General features: G+C 45.7%; 1 protein-coding gene across 3 annotated transcripts in view; it reads left to right on the top strand.

Moving 5' to 3' along the window:
* The window catches only part of LOC135899642 (nischarin-like), a 249643-nt gene that overhangs the window by 151111 nt on the left and 83542 nt on the right, over window positions 1-14990 (top strand). For all 3 annotated transcript variants that reach the window (XM_065428950.1, XM_065428951.1, XM_065428949.1), the window contains one exon: window positions 9278-9473. In XM_065428950.1, coding sequence (XP_065285022.1) covers window positions 9278-9473 — 196 coding nt within the window. The remainder of the gene's footprint in view (window positions 1-9277; window positions 9474-14990) is intronic.

Below are 14990 nucleotides of genomic sequence, written 5' to 3'. Positions count from 1 at the left end.
CACGCGCAAAGCGATGCACTTGGGGCGCAACGGTCAGTTAATTTTTGGCTTTGGAGAAGAATCTGTTTCGGTATACCCATTGCGAAGACAATTTCACTTCGTTAAAACAAGGCTTTAAATACACATCTCTAAAGGGGTTTCAAGGGGAATTTCATTTACATCGTTTTTTTCATTATTTTATTGTAATGAGGTTTGCGTATAAATACAGGAAGAACTTGTAGGGATAGGACTGGTGCCAAGAAATATAGGAGAAATGGAGTGAAGTGCTTGTTGGTGTGAAGTGATTACAACAATTTTTGTTGTCAACAGGTTTATTTGCAGCTAGTTAGTATGGTACCACTCCAGCAGGCTGTACAAATCATCATTAAGGTTAGACATGAGAGTTGTAAGACATTTATCAGTTGATGACAGTAGCATTGTCTGCGTAAAGTGTGCCATAATTACTAGAATCTAGGCTGGCCCCTATTCTACGCCGACCCCCAAATGTCCGAATCCAGAAAAAATAAAAAACTTACCTCGAATGTAAGCCGAACAAAAAAGAAAGGGCAGTATACACAAAATGAAAACAGAATTTACTGTATTTACTCGCATAATGATTGCACGTTTTTGTCAGAAAAAATTGACTCAAATTCAGGGGTGCAATCATTACGCAGGTTAAATTTCCTGAAAAAAAAAAAATTTTTTATCCTGCGTTTGCTGCGGGATAACAATAGGTCAACAAATAGGCAGCTGCCACTGTATGTAGTGCGGAACACCAAAACAAGAATGGCGGCTGGTGGAGGAAGCCAATAACACTGAATGCGATTTTTTTCTTCTCACGAGTACATTACGTACATTGAAACGGTTTCTTCCATATCAGTAATGAAGAATATCGATATCGGCAAGTTTGTGGCAATGACATTGCCATGTCCACTTTGAGGGAACAGAAACAGATGGGCGCGCTTAGCTGCCTGTGACATAGAAACACATGGCGAGCATGCTGCGGAAACTGTGGCATTTGTCTTCACTACTATCCTAATATGGTACGTTTCCGCTAAAGGTGGGCAAATATCTTAGCTGTGTTACAAGTGTCGGTGTATAGATAGGGTACACTTCTAACGTATCAGTGTAAACGTGGCTACTCCGTTGCCGCTCGCGATTTGTTGCGTGCCCACGAGTGCAGACGAGAAGAATCGAAAGATGCCTTTTTTGTTGTTGTTGTTGTGGACCACAACCATTATAAAGCCTACACATAATAAAGGCAAGTTTAGTTGTGCCTCTTTTTGTCATGGAAGTGTGGAAAGTGATGAAAGGAATAAAATGAGCATCTGCCTAAGAATGTTTGAGGCGTGCAGACTGCTTGGTTTGTCTTGAAGAGTCGTCTGCATAGCATTCGACAGATGGTAAGCATGAGCATTATTAGCTAGACTTGGCACAGGACATATCGCTGTGGCATGTTCGGGGTGTGACCATTACACGGGAAATTAAAAAAATCAAATTTTGATGACAAAATTCAGTGGTGCGATCATTACGTGAGTGCGATAATTGTGCGTGTAAATACGGTATTTAATATGAACATGCCAAACTCACTATGTAATCATTGCTGCTAGCCCCGTACACTTGCAGACGCACGCCCATGCATGCGTAAACAGTGCGGTGGGATCTTGGTGAACTGTTCTCATTTGCTTATCTTCCTTATTGCTATCATCTCCTTGTTGCAGCACATGCAAAAAGCGTCTCCCGTTGCCCCCACCACCGACGGACATTTTACTCATCGATACTGAAGTTCCACCTGGCATGAACGTTTGATGATGCCTCTGTGGCCAGCAAAACTTTTCGTTTGGGGCATCACCTGTTTAGTGCCATTACGATAATGTCACACCACACGTCGATACGCCACAGGTCAAAGTGGTGATATTGCTCGTGTACTTAAGTTGGCTACTGGCACGGCTAGTAGCGGCTGTGATAAGGAATCTTCTAGATGGCGCTAGCTATGCACCATATTTATCATTTTCAATTACAAACTGGCGCACTTCTTAAAATCTTCAAATCTAAGCTGACCCTAGAGTTTGCTATATGATTATCTGAAAAAAAGAACTATCGGCCTGGATTCGAATATATACGATACATTTCGAGGAAGAAAGGCAGTTAGGCAGATCATTGACATATTAAAAAATAAAAGCGGCCCCAGTATGCAATCCTGAGGCATGCCAGTATTAGTAAACATGGTTTTAGAATAAATGCCTGAAATAGTTACTGCAGGCGAACCCGACTATATCGAACCCGTTTACATAGAATTATTGTATATATCGAACAATTTCTGGGCACGGTATAGTTACAATGAGTATATATAGCAAAACTTATGCTTACATCGAAAAAAAATAGCAGTGACTCCCGATATAATGAACGTCAAGCAGTGGAAAAGTACCCCCAGAAGTTGGCTTTCCCTCGTAGTGGCGAGGAAACCCGGTGGCGCAGCTCCATCCAACCGCTCTCCCTACCGTGACCGCGCTGCCTCAGGCGAACCGTCGACACCCCCTGCAAAATATGATCCTGGCCCGGCCCCCACAGCACTTGCTCAGACAGCCAATCAAAGGCTCTTGTGCCTTCATCGTGCAAAATGGCGCAAGTGCGGGCTGTCTCGCTTGCTTGTGATGAAGTGTTGCCGTGATGAAGCAGTAGAATTCGCCTTGCTTCGTGAAGTTCGAAATCATAAATCGGGTCGAACACGTTGAAAAGTCGTATGTCCCCGCAGTGTGCAAGATTCCGATGAGCACTCTCAACATAAGCTTGCAGAAGAAGGGGTAAGATTAGGGCTAAAGTGGCTAAACTCGTGATCTGGTGCCTGTGGCGCCCAACGCGTATGCATGGCCGTGTTACTAGTGGTTCATCCGAAATTGCTTCAGACATGCTGGCTTGCGCGTGTTCGCTGATGACTGTAAATTCTGATGAATAAGACGAAGCCGTTGCCAGGGTTGCGAAAGGTTGGAGCGAGCTGTCAGAATTTCTGGAAACTGTTGACGAATCAGTGGTCGACGAGTTTGTGAGTGCAAATGATGGTGTCACGACCATGGGTGGGCCCGAAAACGAAGACTACATTGCCGACATCATACCGAGCACAAGTGAAAGCGGACACAATGAGGAAGGCAACGACAGTCCTCTATCCATATCCTCCAAGATGATTGGTGCACCTGTCTGGTGCTTTTGCGCGAATGTGGGAGGTTGCGGCCTCAGCTGCTCCGACTCCTTGGACAATGTGGAGTCGCAGGCAGTGAAATTGCCCAAGCAAAAAAAAAATACAGGACTATTTCATGGCGAAACTAAGCTAGTTTCATCAATAAAGCGATTTTATAAATTTTATGTGCTTTTATGACATTCAGTTCTTTAGCAGGCTTATACCAAATTATGCTCTATATCGAAGTGCATTCTTTTGCGAGTTTGATATACCCGGGTTCGACTGTACCTGCATTCTGTCTGTTAAGTAAATTTTTAGTAACAGTAGTGCTGGGACGGTAATTCCTAATGATTCAAGCTTATGATGATTTATTTTCTCAAACACTTTCGTTAAGTCCACAAATACAGATGCTGCACAATTATCTTCATCGATAGTGAGTTTTAGTTGATCGGTTAGCGCAACAACAAGCTTAGTCAAGTAACTAGGACAAAAGCTGTATTGGAATGTGAGAGAATGTTAAAGTTTGTAAGGTAATTAGCTAAGTGTTTTCAATAAGCTTAGCAATTACTTTGCTAAAGAAAAGTAGTACACAGACAGGGTGATAATTAGAAATTTTAGAGCAGTCACCTTAATAATTCGAGTGATCCTGCCTTGTTTAAGTTTGTGGAAGTGCCACTCCGCGTGCGGCTAGGGCTGAAGGCGAGCTCCGAATCTAGCCCCACGCAGTCGCTTTGTGTTATTCCTCCCCAACCCGTAGCGCGGGAATCGTGGCTACGTCGGGTTCGAACGAATAAGGCAACCAGCGGCGTCAACTGTAAGAATGTTTATTGCTACCGGCAATAAAGAACACTGGCAGGGGGACGTTCTCTCTGTAATAGTAATAAATAGGCTGGCCTCGTTACCCGGGATAGTCAGGCAACGTGGTCACTCACGGGTTGCGGCAGGTACTCCAGTCCGGCAGGCTAGGGGTCCGGCCTCAGAGAGAGAGCGTCTCTCCAGGTCGCGCTGTTTTGTACCTTTTTACCTGGGCGAGGGGAATGTCCTCCTCGCCCGTAAGCTACCCGCCCGCCTGCAAGTGGGGAAGGAAGGGCGCGCGCGCGCGTTGCGAGAGCGAGGGAGAATCGGGAGAGGGCATAATGCGCCTCTCCCCTGTCTATGCCGGCGCTCGATGCGACGGCGTGGGGGAAAATGGGCGCGTGTGCTCCCCACAAGTTCCTGCGGGAAATTGCCCCATTTAAACATGATGTTCGCTATGTCCACAAGGATATCAGTTATAAAGGATGCAATAATTTTATATTAGAAGAGTGTAATTTATCAATGCCAATGCCAGTTATCTTGATGTTTATAACATTTGGACATCCTGGGATGTGTTTGGAAATAAAAAGAAAAAAGAGATTGGCATGCGGTGGGGCATGGGATTATCAAGCGCAGGTTTCTCAAGTTCACTGCTGAAATATAAGCCAGCGAATGAATCGGTAGTTTCCTTGGTGTTATTAAATACCATGCCTTGATGAGCAATTTCTGGTATTGTAGGACAATTATTTGTCCCATTTAAGAAGGAGTTGACAATTTCTAATTTCTTTAAGTTTTGTACGCATTTAGGGTTGGGAATCTTATGGCAATTGCAGCATTTTGATACAAATGCAAATTCCCGCGGCAAACTGTGCCAAACACAGAATTGCCAAAATTGTGCCACGCTGCACCAGAACGGCTTCGGCATGCATGCTCCAGCAGTGGTCGCGATCAGCCAGTGAATTCGCTCTCCGAAAAAGAGTGCAGTCATTCACATTCCGCACACCATGCGAAGGCGCCTCCTGCATACAATGTATCGTATCATCACCATCATCATAATGTGTCATCAGAACGGGGTGGCTGCATCTTAGAGTGCGCCAAAATGCAGTTGAGCGGGCCAAGCAGCGCGACGCTTCGTAGCTCGCATGCAAAACAAAAAAAATTAGGCGAAGGGTGCTGCGAGCAAACTAGATATTAGGGAGGTGCGCACCACAGCAGGGTCAGTAGGCGGGCATCTCTGTGTCGAGGGCTTGTGTAATGAAAAACAATCCCAGTCTTTCTTTATACCCATATGGGTGAGGCCTGAGCCATTTTGAGCCTTCGTGGAAGGCTAATAGCGGATTTGGAATAAAAACGGATTGGAATAGATTTATGTTGTACCAGAAAGCTGAGCATTAGGTGCTTTGGAATCACCCAGGTCTATTATGCAAAAATGGCTTTCAAAAAAAGTTGTATTTTCGCCCAAAAGGCAAAGAATCGATTGCGATGTCAAATTAGTAGACAGCTATACCAAGTAAAAATAGTAGTTTTATTGGTCGCGTAAATTTGTAATCGTTCACTTGCTAACTAAATTAACAAGCGTGGTGTAACGCGCACACAAACAAATGTGAACACATCTTGCTCGATCACCGCAAGCACTCACTGGAGTAAGGAAGTGTGGCAGCAACAGTGGGTGAATTGACTTTCATGCTGCCTCTCGCTTCAGCATGAACTAGGGAACATCACAGCGGCACTGACAACGTTGGCATAAGTGCGCCTGGAGTGTCCATATAGTTACTCTTGCAATAATAAGCCACCATAGTTCATAACTCGGGCTTCTCCATGCAGTCTGTTGGTTAAGCACATTTCCAGGCTCTTCACCCATACTGTCAGGACATTAAAAAAATGTGTTGATAAAAAATGTCTTCAGCTACTTTTCGAAATATTGGACTCACTATTGCAGAATGCTTGCTCTTGTAATTGCTCTCACTACATAGAATCTACAGGCACTATTACCAAAATTTGCTTGCACTAGATCGTATCAGCATGGCTGGCTTCACTATGTTGTACGACTTTGTATTGTATTTGCCTTTGTATCGTTTTTGACTTTGTTTGCCATTGTATTCCCTTGACTTCGTATATATTTTTTTTCAGTGTTTACCAGCATTCTTTTTTTTTTTTTCCAATGTTACAAATTTATTTGTTTCTCCTACTGTGTAGTTCCTATTTTTTCCTAAAATATTTGTCATTTTTTCTGTAACCCTCCCCCCCCCCCCACCCAATGCTCCTCCGAGCCTGTAGGGTAAACTGTATAAGTAAATATGAGTAATCTGGTTCATAATTCAGCTTAAGACATTGCTTAAGATAGTTGCAGTGCAATGCTTGTGTTAGTTTATTATGTTCCGTCGTGGTTTCAAAGTGCACTGCCATATATTCCAATTTTATGTGCCCTAAATTGCTACAAAACGAAATTTAGTCTGCTCCAAGCTACTACAAAATGCAATTTTACTAGCTCCAAAAATTGTTCCAAAATGACTTTGGGCAGTCCCACCTCTGCGCATTCCAAATTTTCCTTCCATGCCATATTTTAGTTTTTTTTTTCAGTGTGGCAGAAAGCTGGTTGGAAAACTTTTCGTACCGAATGGCCAAATTCTTGTTAAATGGTTATCATTTGGTCTTTATGTAAAAAATATCCTTTTTTCACATTAAAGCTAAGAGCTTATCCATTATCCATGGATTCTGAGGTGATGCGAATTTCTTTTTGCAATAAACTTCATGGGGATGGCAATCAAAACAGGATTTAGGTGTTGAGACGAAGAGTGAAAATGCCCTTTGTAGATCCTTTGTAGACAAGAGAAGGGGGGCGGGGTGGGTGCAGCCAAGATTTGACACTGCTTCAAAAAATTGTTTGTCTAGTATAAATTTCGAGTATGCGATTTTTGGAGCCGTGAGTGTAGTGAAAATTTAACAATATAGGATACTAAACTGTTTTATCATTCATTAGAACACCTGCATCTGGTGTATATTCCAAATTTGATAGAGCATGGTCAATTAATGTACCTACGGAGTGGTTAACACATCGTGCCGGTATCCTAATTAAACATTCATAACCAAAGCTTTTAAAAGAATCGGAATAATGTAAAGCACTAGAAAGCGTACTGTCAGCGAGGTTAATGTTGATGTCACCTACAAGTATTTCATATTGATTTGCTAGGATTCCCATAACATTATGGAGAGCAGCACAGAAATCCATTGCTCATGAAGAAATTGAAAGATATATGCAACCAATTATTAGGTTTTTGTTGTCTATGTTAAGGAAGTCATTTTTTGTTTAATCCAAACATCTTCATAATTGCATTAAGCACAAAATCACGCCTTCTTTTGCATGTAATGTCAGCATAGATATATAGTGCTGTGCTGCCATGGTTGCTCAACGGATGATTGCAGTATTTAGCAACAAAATTAGAAAAGCAGAAAATGGTTTATCGGGGTCACTTAACCAATTTTCAAATACTCCAGTGACTGAAAATGGGAAGGTGAATGTAGAAAGGAGATTAGAAAAATTTTTTGAAGTGTTTACGCAGTGTGCACGCATTTGAATACAAGAGATTGTTGATGATGTGAAAGATCAATTAACTGGTTAGGTGGTTAACTGGTTGCCTAGGTGACAGGTATGGTGCATGGTTGTATTATACTTACCACTTAAAGGTCGGATTCAGTTACGATGCAAAAAATGCGCCTTTTGGTTGTTTTCCGCGCCTTGATTTGTCTGTTCACGGGAATCTCCAGTCTTTCATTTTCTTCAGGCCCAAAGGTTTGTAAAGGAGCCTTATTTTCAAGTGCTGAATGCTTCTTCACAAAAACAGGGTTCTCTTTTATTGTTTGCAAGGCGGATAATATCCAGGCAATGTCTTGTTTTTCATGCTTTCACCACAAACTAAGCTTTCTTTGTTCTCAAGCAGAAGCCGACGATGATTTTTTTATGTTCTGTTTTGTTAGGAACCCAATGAACTATGATGAGGTTGGTGACCATTACTGGGCAAGCAGCTTTGTTACCAATAGTTTGGAAAACTGACACTCAGTCCTCAACTTGTGTGCAAGGAGTGCCCTTAACCTTGATGTTGTTCAGTCTCAAGTATTGTTTGAGTTGGATAATTTTGTTTGTGAGAGTGTGGTTATTAGATTGTAGACCTTTGTTTTTGGCCTCAGCTTTTTGACAAGTTTGTTCAGGAATTCCACACTAGTTTCCAAGCTGTTAGTTCTTCGTTTCAGTGACATTTATGCCTAATTGCTGGCTTTCAGCAGCAATTTCCAAAGGGTGTTTCCAAGCATCCAAGCACGTTTCCAAGCAAGCTTGAATTCAATTTCCTTGATTTTTTTTGCAAGTTCTGCATTTGCAGACATTGTTGCTTGATCAGACCTGGAAGGCCCAGCGAAATTACACACGCTTGGCAGTACAATTAAACACACGTTCAGCAGTACTATCTGGAAGCTGATAATTGGATGCTGATCATGACGAGCTGGAGATGCCACTTGCCTGCAAATGCAAAGAAGGTTGTTCAGTGTGTGCTCCTATTGCTGCAGCTGCTGCTTTGTGGGTTTAGTTTTATGTTTCAGTTTTTACTTTCATTTGCTTGTACATCTCAAGAAACTTAATTTTGCTTGTGAATTGCTATGGTATGTGCTGAAGTGAAGGCCACTGCACAGCTCCTAGTCTTGAGATGCTTGGCATTGGTGCTGGTTTGCCACAGCAGAAAAGTTATCCTGTTCTTAGGCTGGGCTGGTTGGCTAGTTTCTACCTGCTGTGCTGATAGAAATGTTCGGAAAGGTTTTAGCAGTGATAGACAGACCACATTACTTGAAAAATTACACACAGCACACAGAGTATAATTTAAAATTCGTATTGCAAAAAAGGCAAATGCTTCCATGTGCAGATTGTTTGAGGAAAGCAACTTCTTTCGCCAGTAGAGGTATTGAATGCATACTAGCACAGTCACGGTCTAATCACCGTGGCTTTGGACACCAAAGCCATGGCGACGTGGCTTTGGACATGTGTCCTTGCTACAACATATGATTGAAGATTGAACTAATTTCAGTTTGCATGAGTAATTTATTCAGTAAGGCAAGTTGGTATGTTTTTTCATTATCATTAAGGTGCTGCCTTATCTGGTTGATGTACCCTCTGCTGCAGAACAGTAAAACTCGTCAAACATTCAGTGGAATACCATTGGGTTAGGTAAACACACTCTGCAAATTTAAGTATAGTAGCCGACTGTGAAACCACCAAACGTCCGTGATGTTTTAGTGTTGGTCGACAGTGACGCCTTGCTCAGTGTGCATGCTTGACTGCAGCGTCTGCTGACATCAGTGGAGCATCTCGAGCTGCTGGGCAACGAGCTGTCGAAGGTGGAGAACCTGGAGTGCCTGTCACACCTGTCGACACTCAACATGGCTGAGAACAGCCTGCGGCAGTTGCCTCCGCTGCACACCCGCCTAGGAAATGTGCGACAACTCATCCTGGCGGGAAACCAGATCGACTCTTTGGCTGGTCAGAACTATTCTTTTTATGAATCTCACTGTCACTGTGTAGCAAAGTATGCAACTGGCCTAGTTGGTGATCTGCAGTCACCAACTAACCCAGTCATCATGTGCCGTTTTTCAGCAGAATTTATGATTCCTGTGAAACTTATGTCTGTTGCACTGTTGTTATAAGGCCTGGCATCAGTCTAGAGGCCTTTCGTACGTGCTTGCCGGTACAAAAAAGTCTATCGAATGTCACAACTAGCCAAAAGAACAGACTGGTTGGCTAGTTGGTACTGCGTAACTTGAGCTAAAGTGCAAAAGAATGTGTGAAAAGTGTTTTTGTGCAAAATAAAAGTGTGACAATAAGTGCTTGGCTTCTCCCACATCTGCAGTTAGCTCAATTTTCCTCCAATGTGCATCTCCAACCTCTTTTCTTGACATGTGAAGAGCCTGTTAACATGTCCATTAGGTTTTAAAGCAAAGCTTTCTTTGCCTCTTCCTTCAACTTTCTCACTGCTGCTGCTGTGGCTGCTGCTGTCACGCACATGGCGTCGGGGGGTGGTTCAGAGCGTGTATATAGATGACAAGCACAAGTCAGAAAGGAAAGGCAACAGGAGAAGCTTGTTTTCAACCCACCGCGTCGAATGTGTACAATGCCCTCTGGAGCTCCCTGGCTGTCGCCACATTAGCCGCTTGACAGCTGTAATTATCCGTGACTCCACTCAGAAGCATTGCAGAAGCTACACCGCTTCCCTTTCTACCAACGTGTGAGGCCAGAGGGGACGCAAATAGAACTGTACAGAGAAGAGAAGGAAAGGGAGAAGGCAGTTCCCATACACGAGGGGTGGTGAGGTGAAATGAGAAGGCAAGGAAACCCAACTACTGTACGACAGCAGTTTAGGGGAAACAGGATAAGCTTAAGTTCAAGGTGCGGTACAGTACGTTGCTGCTATTTCTGAAAAATGAACGCCATGCAAGTATGTCAAGCGGACAACTTACGTAGGGCCTGCAGAAGCAGAGCCGGATTAGTGCACCGCAGGGTCCAGGAGGCCCCACGGAAGCGGTCGACCGTCAAATCAACACTTCTGTGCCTGCCGCATTAGCTTTGCTGCTATGGTATTGCTAGAGGTCATGGATATGATCCCAATCCCGGCAGCTGCATTTTGACAGGGGCAAAATAGAAAACACACGTGGACTTCGATTTGGGACACATTAAAGAACATCACGGTGCCAAAATTGATCTGGAGTCCGCCACTGCGGCGTGCCTCATAATCCGAGTGTGGTTTTGGCACATACAGCCCCGTGATCCAATTCAAGTGTAATACTTCTGCCACAATGCGATGTGCCACGTGAGGCAATGACAATGCTCAACCCTCTCAGAGGTTATAAAACATGGCGCGCAACAATGCCTCAAGCAAACACCTCTCCCTGTGTTTTCTGTGTACTACGCAGACAAACAGCAGTGGTGCACGCAAGGTAACGTTTAACATCAACTCACCACTCTCGTGTTAGCCTAAACGTTGAAGAAATTAAGCTTTTGCCGTCAACATCTCCGCTAATTATCGTCTATCAAAGCATCCAGCACGGAAAGCTTAGCTTGCATAAATTCCCACAGTGCATGGGATCTGCATAATTTTTTAGGTCTTTCGCTTCGTAGTGATGTGTGTTGTTGCTACAAGCCCTGAGGAAAGAAGGCCATTTTATCATTCAGTTAAGCAAGGCCTCATTAACCTTTGTTTTAAAAACACTCTTCTTTAATTCTGCCTTCAGCTTGTGCACAGAAGCTTCGAAGTTACACGCCTTAGTTACACGCCTTACACGCCAAGACCAAGCACCGTTGCTTGGTCTTGCCTTGGCTTCAGCCAGACAGCAGCCAGACGCGAATGCCAGACATGAAGGAATGGTTCTCCAGCTGGTGCGGGATCTTTTTTTCTATGTTGTCTTCTTCTTCGCCATTTTTGCTGGGTACACTATGCAGACCGTTTGCGGGCTCAAAACACCAGATGGCATTATTCCTCCTCCCTATGAAGCATCGACTTGATGCTAAAACACAAGACATACACGGAAGGTACACAAATTAGGTAAGAAAAAAAAACGCTATATGGTCATGCACACGAGACAAAAAAATTCGTCTTCTGGTTGGAAACAAAAGAAAAAAAAAGCACTTTTCACAATTCATTGGGGGACGCGACTGCATCACCATGTAAAATACGGCTTTATGCGGACAACATGTACAATCTCTGTGTGTGGTATAGGTGCTTGGGTGATGGCACGTCTCCATCTGGGATTCCTTCATAGTTCATGTCGCTTACACACCTTAGTGCTTTGTGCTTTGTATAGTCCAAAGTAGTTGCAGAGGAGTTCCTTGCTGAGGCCTGGCCGTCTGCGAGTGTTTAAATGTGGACTTGTTGGTAACGCATTGTGAATAGGTGTATGGTAGCGCGATTAAAAGACAAGACAAAAGAAGACACACAGGGACACACACAGCGCTAACTTCCAACAACATTTATTATCGAAAACCAGGTTGTACTGATAAGCTCACCCAACATAAGTCACAGCCACGTCAACAGATAAACATTCACAGTTAAACATTTTTATAAGTGATATCTCAAGCCATGCGCAAAAATTTGAGCTCTTCAATGAGAGCTGTGGACAGTTGTGGGGATTGAAGTGTCTTCCTGCGCCTCATCCCCCAGCTCGCGCATTGTGCTTAGCTCGATCTCCATGAACCACCGCCGTAACGGCAACATGGTGGATGCGGCTATTGCGCCGGAGCTAAGTCACAGCCACGTCAACAGATAAACATTCACAGTTAAACATTTTTATAAGTGATATCTCAAGCCATGCGCAAAAATTTGAGCTCTTCAATGAGAGCTATTGACAGTTGTGGGGATTGAGGTGTCTTCCTGCGCCTCATCCCCCAGCTCGCGCATTGTGCTTAGCTCGATCTCCAGGAACCACCGCCGCAACGGCAACATGTTGGATGCGGCTATTGCGCCGGAACTAATTTCCCGCACAAACGTGCTTTTCTCTCACCAGCTCGAATCACCCCGTGAGCATGTGTCACCGGGACGTGCCCTGATTGACCACTCGCGTGGTGGTCCCCGGGTGTCCTCTTTACCCGAGCTCTCTTCCGCTGAGTGCTTCATCGCCGCAGCAGATGCTCACAGGCCCGCAACAAGTTCGCTACATGGGATTTTTTTCTCGCGACTCCTCTTTCTTTCACTTGGTGGACTGCTTACCAGTTAGCCTTAGCGCAGCGGGCACGCATACTTGATCAGTCTTGCGGTGAGCCTTTTCCGGTAAGCGCTGTGACTGTTGCACTGTGCTGTATCTTGGGTGAATAAACCCGCGTTTGTTGGCAATCCGACTTTGGAGCCTTCTCTGTGCCATGTCCGAGAGTCGATGAACCCTGCCGTAGCACCTTTGTGCGTTGCAGAGTGGAGGAGTGTCGGGCCCTTTCCTGACTGTCGCTTATAGAGTGAGCCTTGTGCAAACCCATCTCTACATAACTGGCGCCCAACTCGGTTTCGGCATGGCATCAGAGCAGGCCCCTTCACGGCCCTTGTTCCTGCTTGATTCTATGGCTACAGACTTTAATGTCCTTCGACACGGACGACACCGAAAGCATGAGGTACGTTCGCCTCGGCGACCCTCTGCTTTCGGCCACCGGGAGTGATCCATTCTTTGGCCAGCCCTTCGGTGATGTCAACCACTCGAATGTGTACCCTAGTCCTAGCCATGCCTGTTTTGGGCTTTTCTCTACTGTTTGAGATGCACACGAGGCAGCTGCCTACTGGCCCCTCCGACGTGCTGTTCCCATTCACTGGCCCCTTTTCGTCCCGAAGCAAGCTGAGTACCCTATGCGCTGTATCGGAGCCACCCTGCTTAGGTGCTGGCGTAAACTTGCTCGCGGGCGTCTCTTTGTTCTGTGCGCCTTTCTTGGATGAATTTGCTGCAGAGCAGACTCCCCGTTCTGCCGTAGGCGCTAGCTTGCTCGCTGGACCATCTTTGCACCGAGTGCAGTTTGATGCCCGGTATGCCACAGCGAAGCCTCCCTGCCTCGCTGTCGGTGCAAACCCACTTGCTGGCCTCTCCTTGTCCCGAGCGCAGCTGGTAGGCAATGTCGAACGCGAGCCACCCCGCTTAGCCGACAATGTCGCTGCGGTTACCGACTACCACTTGCCTGATGCGCAGCTAGGCAACATTTTCGACGTGCGTGAGCATCCCCGCTCCACTGTGGATCTGTTTGCCGGTTGTGTGAGGCTTCATGCATCTGTCGGAGTGGCAACCCAGCCCCTCAGGGTAGGCCGTGCATTTGGGAGATCAGACGCAGGTTGGCCATTCTCAGACCGCCGCGCCTGGCCCACACAGCACCGCTGCACACCGCAGCCGCACAGCTTCTCCAAATTCTGATGGAAGCGGCGCTCTCGCAGCCTAGTGCTCTGAAGGGAGACCTCTAGTCTTCTCAGCCAGGCATGCCAAGTGGCCTACGGGTACCTCTCCAGGAGTACGGCGGTTATTCAAACCGCATGAGTGCTACAGAGTACCTCGAGGCGCTGCACCGCTATCAACAGGCGATGTGGCTAGACGACAGCGTGATGCTAGGCACTGTATTGCCCGTCTAGCTAACAGAACACGCGGCACGGTACTACTGACTTGTCGGCCACCAAGCTCGTTTTATGGAGGAGTTTAGGACACTTTTCCACAGCAAATTCCTCCCTCCTGACTATGAACGCTGCATGCGTCGTGAGCTAGAGCTTTGCACCCAACACCCCGACAATCTCTGCTCGATTATGTCAGGGCCAACGTTATTAGACTAGCTTCAGTTTTCAAACTCGGCGCCATTGCGCGTAACCGCCACCCGCCCGCGCCTTCGTGGCGCTGCAGTCGCGCCCTCCTTCACTTCCTCACTAGCCGGCTACGCGGGTGGGACTAAGCACGCGGTGCAGCGTTAGTGTATTCTGTGGTTCGTTGTTGATGGCGAATTTCAGCAAGCATGTCATCCGCGAAACTGCAGCCTTCGCCGAGTTTGTCAAGAATATCGGCAGACAATGCCGACGTGCTGCGTACCTAGCTGCATAGGCGGCTATCGGAACGATGTCGACAGTTCGGCCCGCCACTTTTTCTGTGCTCCCAGCAATGCGACACTTTGCTCAACATGGAACAGAGCGATTCCTCGTGCCGACCGGGAACTCTCTGCAAAATCCACTGCACGCGCTCGTGCCACTGCTCCCGCGTTCGTCGTCGTCGTCTTCCACAGCTGGCTGCGTTGCCGTTCGTCATTTCATCATAGAATTTCACTTCTCTTCTGTCGTCGTAGTGGGGAGGCCGCGTTTACGAGGGTATGAGCCATTGCTTAATGGAGTATGAGCCACTCATTGTCTTATGTAACGGACAGATTTAATTTTGAAGAACGAGCAAACTCAAGACATCGAACGCAAGCGACAACTGCGGACTGCGGGCATACCGTCAGTGACGTCGTTCTCTCCATCGCAGCCGATTGTGTGTAACCTCATAATTGAGAAATACTTTAATGAAC

The sequence above is a fragment of the Dermacentor albipictus genome, unplaced genomic scaffold, assembly GCF_038994185.2.
Source record: "Dermacentor albipictus isolate Rhodes 1998 colony unplaced genomic scaffold, USDA_Dalb.pri_finalv2 scaffold_16, whole genome shotgun sequence".
Taxonomy (NCBI): Eukaryota; Metazoa; Arthropoda; class Arachnida; order Ixodida; family Ixodidae; genus Dermacentor; species Dermacentor albipictus.
The sequence above is the reverse complement of the archived record's forward strand: the minus strand, read 5'-3'. Positions and strand labels throughout refer to the sequence as shown.